The sequence below is a fragment of the Crocodylus porosus genome, unplaced genomic scaffold, assembly GCF_001723895.1.
Source record: "Crocodylus porosus isolate Cpor-Errol unplaced genomic scaffold, CroPor_comp1, whole genome shotgun sequence".
In the NCBI taxonomy this organism is placed as follows: domain Eukaryota; kingdom Metazoa; phylum Chordata; order Crocodylia; family Crocodylidae; genus Crocodylus; species Crocodylus porosus.
The window spans coordinates 35,895,289-35,906,109 of NW_017728909.1; the positions used below are offsets into that span (position 1 = coordinate 35,895,289).

At 44.0% G+C, this 10,821-nt stretch overlaps 1 protein-coding gene across 7 annotated transcripts in view; it reads right to left on the reverse strand.

Moving 5' to 3' along the window:
- SLC38A9 (solute carrier family 38 member 9) overlaps window positions 1-10,821 on the reverse strand; it is a 69,174-nt gene that overhangs the window by 24,117 nt on the left and 34,236 nt on the right. For all 7 annotated transcript variants that reach the window (XM_019532074.1, XM_019532075.1, XM_019532072.1 and 4 more), the window contains 2 exons: window positions 10,110-10,217; window positions 2,905-3,011 (listed from right to left, as the gene is read on the reverse strand). In XM_019532074.1, the coding sequence (XP_019387619.1) occupies window positions 2,905-3,011; window positions 10,110-10,217 (215 nt within the window). The remainder of the gene's footprint in view (window positions 1-2,904; window positions 3,012-10,109; window positions 10,218-10,821) is intronic.

Sequence of the window (10,821 nt, forward strand, 5' to 3'; positions counted from 1 at the left end):
AAAGAAAGAAAGAAAGAAAAAGAATCAGGCAACTTTTCTGCCGTGGTTTCCTCACCGGTTAAACTGGCTCCCAACCTCAGGGTTAATACAAGGGTGGGCAATTATTTGGGCTGAAGGGCCACTTCATCAGTTTTGATGAGCTGCTCAGGGCCACACATGCATGTGCACATCCACAAGTTCCTGGCAGCCAGACTGAGGCCCGCACCAGAGCAGCAGCAGGAGTGGGAGCATGAGTCTGCCTGGTGCTGTAGCATCTTAACTCTGTTCCTCCCTAGCTCCCCCACTCCTGTACTGCCTGGCTTGGCTGACACCAGCAGGCAGGAACAGGGCTCAGAGGCATGGGGTGGTGGTGGGGGGGTGGAATACCCCTGCCTTTTGGCCTCCCCCCCACCCACTGTGTAGACCCTGGCTGGGGGGGCCATGGCAGGGAGGCTCAGTTCCCCCCTTTGCCCCCACAACTGCATGGTGCCAGGTGGATGGGGCTCTAGTCTATGCTAACATGGTAGGGGACACCGAGCAGAAGCAGTCCTGCCCACTGGGCACTACAGGGTCAGACTCCATCTCCCAGACTGCAGCTCAATGGTGGGTGCATGCGCAAGCAGAGCCTATTCTGCCCAGCATCCTCCACTGCACCAGCTACAAAGAAATCTATCACTAATAACATCTAACTGTATATAATACACTGCTTCCTCTTCATGATCCAGCTGGTTGGTCAAAATTCACGGTCCCGAATGTTGCTTTGGTTAAAAGGAGAAACTAAAGACAGGGCTAGGTTTCTTTGATACAACCCTATTTATTTAGAAAGAACACACTCAGTCTTACTTTCAAAAACACAAGTGTAATCATATAGGAGACAGAACTGCGAGCAAAGAAACCCAGTGACTTCACCTGACTACATGTTACCTCTCCAGCTTTTTCCTCAAAGCCTAGTTCCCAGTGCTCATGCAGGCTGGATCACTTGCTTTTTGCTTTCTCTCCATAGTGTTTTCTTGCTGCGTTTCTCACACTCAAAACCCCTGAACTACAGCAGCAGCCAAAGAAATTCTCCATCCATGTGTCTTTGTTTTGAGTGAAGCCATGTGTTTGTATTCTGTGTGGGAACTGTTACTGTTTCAGCTTTCTGGCTCTATAAAAGGAACTTCCATTATTTTCTTTAGATTTTTTCCCAAGAGGCAGAGTGGTGGTTGTATGCACCAGTTTCAACAAGGTGTAACACAACCTGTAGCAGTACTTTCCATTTGTGCACTTCTGCAGCTCTTCAGAGAATTCTCATAAAAAGCTAATTGAAGGGGGAAATGAATTAAACAAGGAATTTTCCACGTCACCCCATAAAATCTAGTCTCAAATAGGGCAGAAGGGAACTGTACACCTCAGAAAATCTCTACAATGAGAAGCTGTAAGTTATCACCAAAAACAGATGCCTCCACTAGCACACCTGCTAACAGAAGCACACTTTCAATTTGTTGCCCTATAAATTGAATTATATATATAAAATTAAGCCACACAGAAATGTTGAGGCTTAAAGTTTGCAAAGTGCTTTGGATCTATGGATAAGAGGGTGCCACAAAACTATAAAATATTTCACCAAATTATGAAGCAGCCTAATCCTATTAAAAGATGCTACTTGAGCTTGTATAAACAAGGAACTATTTTGCCAACATAGATTTTAGGGGCATGATCTAGCCTAAATGGTCTGTGCATCTACCATTACTTCCTTCCTGACGTATACAAAAGGAGAGATATGAGCTCTCCACTTTGCTGTTTTACCATTTCCTCAAAAATGTGGAATGAGCACAACTCTGTGCTGTCTGAGATACATCATGGCTGCTCTGGCTATACATTCTTTAAACTCAATCAAAAACACTTGGAAAAGTTAATACAATTTTATAATTGTGTAACCATACAATGAATATGCTGCAACTTCCTGCCTTCTCATACAGCACAAGTAACAAAAAGCAGATTCCAGGTACTCCTACAGAGAGAGGTTGTGAAATTGATATGGAGGCATCTGGCCTCCTCCACACAGATAACAGAAACATCTTCAGGATTCAGAGACCAAATAATTTACTGTTGCAAATGGAACGGAAATCCTGCTCTTTTTAATATGAGAAGATTTGGAGAAAAAAACAAAACAAAACTTAGCAACAAGAAACTCACCGAGTTTTCCTCCCTCACTTATTATTTAATGATTTATTTATGTTCAGTAGTGCTTTTAACATGCTAGAGGGCTTTCAGAGAAGAAATCATGAACCCATGAATCCCCTAGGATATCATTTTTGGTCAACCATCCTTGGCTCACAAAGCCTAAGAAATTAGTTCACATATCACTAAATCGTAGGTGGTCATAGTTCATATCATCCATACTGTGGCACAACATTTGAGCCTCACTTCTCAATCATCAAAATCAGTGCTTTAAACCACAACTGAATATTTTGTAATGTTATTCTTGTTATATTTCAAACTAAGAACTCAATGTGCCCAGATTAAAACCTTGAATCTAGGCACACCTGCAGCTCTGGTCATTGAGCACGGTGATAATTATACTTAAAGATGCTTGAGCTTTATCATCCCCAAAGCAGTCACTTTCAGAAGCTGCAATTCTGTCTGACTTTTGTCTCATTTTCTGTTGCCTAGTGGGGATTTGTCAGGGCTATTATCAGCCCAATGTCAAATGACATTAAGTTCCTAAGCAAGAACTACACCTGAATTATTTATAAACATAACCATTATGCACTGGCAGACAGCAAACATAATTAATTCATTGATTATTATTAGAGAATAAGAGATCTCTGTGTTCTGCACTTGTTGCAACACCCAGATAAATTTCAAGAAAAGTACAGATAGGAATATATAAATTCTAGCATCTATAGCTACAAACCAACAATTTCTTACAAAGTCACTCACATTGTTTTCTTTGTTTTTGTTATTTTGAAGGAGGGTGATAACACAGTTATGGATGAAGAAGGCTAGTGTCAGAACTCCTGTAAACTGAGGAAACAGAATTCTAAATTCTACAGGAAAAAAGGAAAATATCAGTGTTATTTGCAACAGTGGAATAAACAAGTACCAAAATGCAACAAATATTAAGAGTTAAAGTGTATTGCTTGATTACAGCACAACAGGTGTTTCCATACGGGACCAGGACAGTATCCAGTTCATGACAGCGGCCTGGACCAAATGCTTAGGCAACAAGTGTAAAAAACTTGCAATAAAACAGCGAATCTAGAACTTGTCTTCACAAGAAAAGATTCTCCTTAAACTTTAGTAGTTGGATATTGTTTTGCTATTCCCCACTTTGCATAATATTAATAAAAATAAAAAAAAAAGCTTTCATTTTTCTAACAATATAATTCCATGGGCAACCTAAGGCCTTGACAAGTCAGCTACTTGAAGAGATACTCTGGCTGCAAGCAAACAGATGTCAACTTTGTGATACCATAATTTTTGTTTATAGCAGCTCAAAAGCTAAGTGAATTTTTATGGCACCAACAAAGGTACTAACAGTTTGTGCCACCCTCTTGCACCTGGTGTCTGTTCACTTAAGGGACAGCATGGATTGCTGCACTCTCTTGCTACCCCAAGTAGAAACTCCCTGGACCTCAGGGACCCAATCCTGGGATAAAAAGGGCCTGGGTGCTCAGGTCTGACTTAGGCCAAGAGCCTGCAAGCAGGAAAACCCCTGATTGCAGATACCCCGCAATCTCATATTAGGGAATGGGGCAATCCTCTAGCAGGGCAGAGGTGGAGGCAGGGAGAGGAAGCACACTGAGCACCAATGTGCCCATCATGCTGCCGCCCCTGGGTCAGGGGCCATGTGCAAACAGCAGGGGAAGCTCCTAGGGGAGCTCCCCACAGGGAATTATTCACCCAGCATGCATCTGCAAATGCCCCCATTTGCACACCACAGTGAGGAATCATTCCTTCAACACGGGTCTGCAAGCACAGAGGCAGGGAGCTGCCCTAGGAGTTTCTCCCTCTGCTTGTATGTGAACCTTAACCCAAAGGCAGCAGCACAACAGGGATGCTGGCACCTGGTGCACTTTTCTCATTGACAGCCCAGGATCAGGGCATCATGTACAAGCAGATGGGGAAGCCCTAAGAGAGCTCCCGATTCCCACTTAAATCTCATACTGGTGGATTCCTCTATGCCCCAACATGAGAACACATCTACAGTGTCAGTTCTCCACTTGTAGATGTGTGCCACAAGTTGGGATGGTGGACCAGGGGCCCTTCTCTCTCAGGATTGGGTTCCTGAAGTCCTAGAATAGGCAGGGGATCAACCCTGGGGGATCACAGCCCCAGCAATGTCTGTTAGAAGTTCATGAAGCAGACCAGCTGTGCCATGACGTATCACACACCAAAGAGGATGTCTGTTTTTAGCCCGTGTCTGTAGCAGCTTCTTGCTGTCTAAGTCCTTCTCATTGGTCATTCTAGACAGCATTACTAAGTTCCCCTCCAAGGAAGAGAGGTGACACTTGTGGGTGTTCTAAGAGGAGATCCAAATGGATACTTTATAATAAAGGACTCAGATACTCCCCAAAATACTGTTGTTTTGCGGAGGTTATAAAGAACACTATATAACCAGCATCTTTACCCTCCTGAGCCCTGCACGGTTGTATTTAGTGTCATTTGCAGAAGTGCTATGTCAGAAGACATACTTTTGGGGAACGCTGATACTGTACCAGTAAGGTTTATTCACTAATGCTGTGATGTTAGCCAAGATGGTACTTTAAGATATTACTTATGTATCTGCCAAGATATGGCAACTGCAAAATAACAGAATACTCCTCTCTCTCAAGGGTTCTGTTCTGGTTTCAATGTTATTTCTTAATGCTTTTTTATTGTTAACGTGCTACCAGTTAAATGTCTCACCTTATTATAAGGATAGAACTAGTGAAAAGTAACCTGCTTCTAGACTTGGAACTTCTCTTTACAGTCTGCGTCGCACTCTTCCCACAACAATGACACTAGATAAAGCTTATTATGTGTGCGTATATACTAGCTGTGTGCTTTATATCCATATCTCTGGATATTGATCTTCTTGCCAAAATAATCCACATTACTGTGCACTCAACAACGTATAGTGACCTACAGCAATATAGGCTACTGTAAATCAATTTGAATGGCTAAGACCACTTAAAAGAGCACTGAACTTGAACCTCAAGCACAGCCAAAACCAGTCTGGTTTCAAGTTGATCCTAGGTATGTAAACCAGCTGTAGTGTGTATGCATTTTGTTCTCGTCCACAGACTTTTCAGAAATGCTGGGTATGAACTGTTTTGCTCTGTTTGGGTAACCGGGAATATTATGAACATTCTGGGACCGCTGGTACAATTCAAGTTCAAACCATATTTTCAGATGAAGGTCATCTAGGGTTTCCTCAGAGAGGAAGCAGGACTGTATTTCAGCCAAGCATCCTGAAGTATCTTTTTTTATCCTAGCCTCTGTGTCTAGGACTGGCAGTGGCCAGGATTAGTACTTTATAATTCTTAATTTCAGCAGCTAGCTGGAAACCAACTTTTGTGGCAAACCAATGAAATATAAGCTAGAATCCAGTTTTTCTAAAGACTCATTTTATCCCATACTACCGTAACACTTTGACAAGGGAAAAATTTGTAGAGTCCAAGTCCCGACTCCTGGATGTGTGCACAGCAGTTCTCCCCATCCAGATAAATCTTGCATTAAGACCAGCTTCTCTGTCTAGCTATCTGACTTTGAGTGTTCTAAAGTACCATATTACCCATAATGCTGTCAGTTTGTGGAAACAGCATCTAAGTAGGTCTAACTTTAGTTAGGCCACTAAGCACTTCTATACAGGTCAGTCAAATTCTATCATTACACTGGAAGCAAATAAAAGATAATTGGCTTGTCCCCAAAATACTTTCCCTCCTCCTCCTTCATTACCTTCTTCCTTAGAGAAAAGGTTAGATAGCATTGGTATGATCCTATACAATCCCAAAATATTGAGATCAGCATCTCAGAAGGATTGAGGAGCTTATTGAAAACATTTTTGCACACTATTCAGCCTAGAGGCTTATATTTGGGTTTTGTATATAGCTGTACTCAGGAAGTTACTGAATCGAATACAGTGCTTCTCTACCTTTTTAGACCCCAGGCATCTTTTGTTAAACTCAAAACACGCCTCAGAAAATACCAGCTCTTAGCTTTCACTCATTTTTAGTCCAGGAACACAATGGAATAACTCTTCTGTTGCAAGGAACTCAGAAAGACCACAACAAGTCAGAATGTTTTCGACACTATGGATTATTTTTTTAAATCTCTGGATTTATCTTGAGAATGATGTATACATTTTTGCATATCTAATAGTACTAATATTGTGCAACACCTTTGAAAAGCTCTCATAGCATCATGCCTGAGAATCACTTATCTAATAGTTTGAGAGTTGCAGACAAAAGAAAAGTTATTTTTCTGCCAAATAGGGCATGATAAAGGACTGCATATTTACTAGAATATAAGACAAAAGTTTCCCCCAATCAACATGGGGCGAAAAATCCCCTCATCTTACATTTGCATACAAAGAAGCCTGATTAAATGCGTCATCTGTCATTAAATTGCTGCTGAAAGCAACACGTGCTCATCGATGGAAACTGACTATGAAGTTGATTAAATGCAGCCAACACTGAGCATGACTATAAAACACATGGCCCACGTGGGACAAACATACTGACGGGAACCTTTGTGTGTGAGGAGGGGTGGGGGTTGGGGCTTAAAAACAAAATAAAACAAAAAGAAACAGGCAAGTGTTGCCTCTGCAGAAAACTGGCACTGTGCCTGGGGGTACTACAATACCAGGCTGGCACCAGGAGACCCAAAGCCAGCCCTGACACCTTCCCTATGGTACCAGAAACGCTATATTTGAATTTAGCCAAAAGGCCAAGACACTGATGGGAACTGACCACAAAAACAGGTTAGCGCGATAAATTTTGTGGGAGTGTCCTTTATGCTCAGTCTTCTCAATGCTGACTCTGTTTCGAAGAGCCACAACAATGAATATATTTCAGCTTCCTCTTCACCCTCACAGCTGGGCTGTTCCTTTGTTTCCCATTTCTAATAAGTCCCGTTTCTTCACCAGCTTTAAATGTCTGGCAAGCATCACTGAACAGGGCCCCAAACACCTTACCCAGCATCCCTTTCTCTCAGCCTCTTGCATATGATTAGTGTGGCCCCACCCTCTGTGAGGTGAAGCTGGACCAGGTTGCCCTATACCTCATCTACATATAAATTTTTGGAGGATCCCAGGACTTGTAACAAGAACACCTGGTTCTAGTTATGAGTGGAAGGCTAATTACCACATGGATCCTTTGTAGGGAATATCTGAAGTACATGAGCAGTGCTGAGCTGTGGGGGTCACCTGGGCTTGAAATGCTGTTGTCTCTGCTGGGGCCCAGTCCAATGACTTATATGGTAAATCATGAGCTTTTTGGCTTTGGACTAATATCATGCATAGCAGAAGTATTGCTTAAAAGTGTGTTTATGAATTACCTGTGCTAAAACTTGCAGGAGTTTAAAAAAGTGGTAAACTTGATCAATTCTGGATGAACCAAGTCTATGGGTACCTGTAATAATTTTCCTATATGTAAGTTCCTGCAGGCAGTGTTTCTTCTAAGCTGTGCAATGTACATGGCTGCGCACGCCACACAGTTTAGAGGGAATACTGCCTACAGGTATGTTTATTTCTAGGTCAGTGTTTCCAAATTTACTTCTCAGTTCCTTCCTGACTGTACCTGCTCTCCCTAAGCACATGGAAGAGGACCGGAGAAAGAAGGTGGGGGAGAGGGACAGAGGGCAGGGGGGCTACTTAACCCCCCCGATTTAAATTTTCCCTGCTGTAGCAGTAGAAAGAGGACAAATTCAAGGTAAACCTCCAATAATTAGATTCTATATGTGGAAAATAGTAATTTTATACACATTTTTCATATATGAAATCTAATTACTGGGGGGGGGGGTCATCTTATATTCAAGTAAATATAGTATTTTTCCAGATTCTGCTTGTGGTCTGGCATTAGACATTCCAATAGAGTTCTAATTATTTGAATAATAAAACCACCAACCACCTTCATTTATAGAAAGATGAAGGAACAAGCTAGAAGCTAGGTAAGCTAGTAAGCTTGTTTTCAGCATTATTCCTAGCCAGGAATATATAAGACATACTAGTTAGCCTGTCTGCTGTGGTCTTCTTTACTAGACCGGATTGAGTTTAACAATAGTACTGAATCCACCCAAATAACTGTTTTAAATCCCCACGTGGACATTATGTCAATTGAGTGACATCAATAAAATTTAGTTACATAAGCTGGCCAAAAGGAAAGTCGATGAGAATTTAAAAATGTAGAGCTAAATCATGGACCAAGGACCTTGACAGAATGTGGAGCAGGGATGAGGTACACTCAGTAGCTGAGGATGAGTACCAGTTTAAGAACCTGGACTATAAGACAGGCATGGAAGCACCTACTGGCAGAACTGTCCCTAGGGTTGGGGGGGGCCAGGGGTAGGGGAAGGATGACAAGCAGCTCGAGCTGGCAGCACTTGGTCGCAGCACAGCCAGAGGACTTGAGCCGAGTTCAGAGCAGGGTTGGGCAAATATGGTCTGTTGGCCAGATTCATTCCACCACATGATTCTATCCAGCCCGCTGCTGCTCCTCTAAAGAAGTACTGTATCTGGCCCATGGCTGCCTTGGCTTTTAGCACCTATGGCTCTTCTCCTGTCCCCTAGTTGTAGCTGGCTGCAGCAGCCACCACTCAGCCTAGCCCACCCACAACCCCTTGTGTATACCCCAAGGCAGGAGGGGCTAAGCTTATGGTCAGGCTTCTACCCAGCAAGGCTAACCGTGCATTGCTCTGACACTGCAGCCCTTCACAGACCATACAGCCTGGCTCCCAGAAAGCCAAAGTTCAGATAAGTTTCTCTCTGCTGGTGGGGGAGAGGGTGCAAGGGGAAAGGCCCAGGAGCCACAAGTTATCTAGGCTCTGCCGGTCCAGGGCCTGGTCGGGATGTGGACACTGTGTTGTTCCCATGTGCTGCTTTGGGCTGTGCCATATGAGTGCAGCTGTGGCTCCTGCCTGACCCCAGCACAGCTCCTACCTGACCCTGAGTCCTCAGCATGCAGCCAGTTCAGGCAGAAGCCATGCCAGCTGCACCCATGTGGACCCAGCTCCCACCCTGAAGCAGTGCACGGGAACATAGTGCAGCACTTGCCCAGGCTGGCCACATGCCGGGAACTTAGAGCAGGGGTTGAAGCACAGGGAGAAGCTGGGAACGCTTTATGGCACCAGTCTGATTGGTCCAGGACAACCCATGGCTCTTGGTCCCCTATGCCCTGCACCCACCCCGCCACCCCAAGTGCCAGACACGTGGCTGGACCAGTGCCATGTTATATTCCCACATGCTGCCTTGTGCCACATGGATGCAGCAGGCACAGTTCCTGCCTAAGCTGGCCACATCCCAGGGACTTGGGGCCAGGGAGAGGTTGCAGGGAGAAGGGGGATGGATGCCACGTTATCTGGGTCTGGCTGGGCCAGTCCCACTCTGTGTTCTGACCATCTTCCTGCACCCCCTCCCCTACCACAAGTCCCTGGCATGTGGCTGGGTCAGGCAAGAGCTGTGCTAGCTGCACCCACATGGCCTGTGGTGGTGGCAGGATCACAGTGTGCACTGGCCCAATCTGGCCATGTGCCAGGGACTTGGGCCAGGCGAGGGGGTGCAGGGAGAAGTGGGGAACAAAGGTTAGGTTTCCCTCTGGGCTAAACAGCCAAACCCTGGTCCAGAGTCTCTGGAGGCATAAGTACAAAAATCCTCAATCTTTCTGGCCCTCGACCCCTTCTGAGCCAACTTCCGGCTAGCTTGTGATCATGCATGACCTCATATTTGTAGGGCATGCAAACCCACCTGTAGGAACCACAGACCCAATTGGGGTCATGAGCCCTAGTTTGGAACTGCTGTATTAACAGTCCGTATCTGCTTGCCAACTGTACTTCACAGGGGAATTGTTAGGATAACCAACAAAGGTTTATAAAGTGCTTTAATGATTAAAAGCACAAGATATAGGTTCAAAATTAAAATGGCTCTTTTTTTTTTTAAACTTTTTTACCTGGTACAAAGAATTTGTTAGATGTGAACCAGTTGAATTCTATATGGAATCCCAGATGTGCAGCTTTCACAGTGACAAGAAAAATTAAGTAGACAACTGAAACTGTACCTATACAAGAAAGAAGAAACAAGACAGACAATCGTCATTAGCCTATTTTGCAATAGAAATGATTTATGTCCCATTTTATATCAAGTCTACCCAATGAATTGTCACCAGACCAGAGAAACATGGTTGCTGTTCATTCTAAAACCTGCAAGGCAGACCCAGTTTTTAAACAATAGTTCTGCTTACAAAGTTCAGAAAGTGCTACTACAGCACCATCTATTCATTTAAACTGCAAGTGAGTTTCGTGGCCTGGAAGGGGCCTAATTAATGACCCTGGAAACTGAAGCCACCTATACAAGTGCAGCAAGGCTGCTCTGACATGCTGAAATTACTAAGTGTTGGAGCAGACTCAGTTAATCAAGTCTGCTGGAGCATTGTAATTACCACATTCCAGCAGGCAACAGTGTCACTTGTATCAGCGTCCCTGCACTGCAAAATGGCAGCAGGGGCACTTTAACTAAAACTCATTGAATGAGCTTCAAATTAAAGTGCCCTGGCCACCATTTTTCAGAGCTGGGATGCTAATACACATGATGCTCTGGGCACTTTAATTAGAGCAGCTTTTGGAGCCCCCCCACAGCTGATTGCCGAGCCAGAGGAGTTCCGG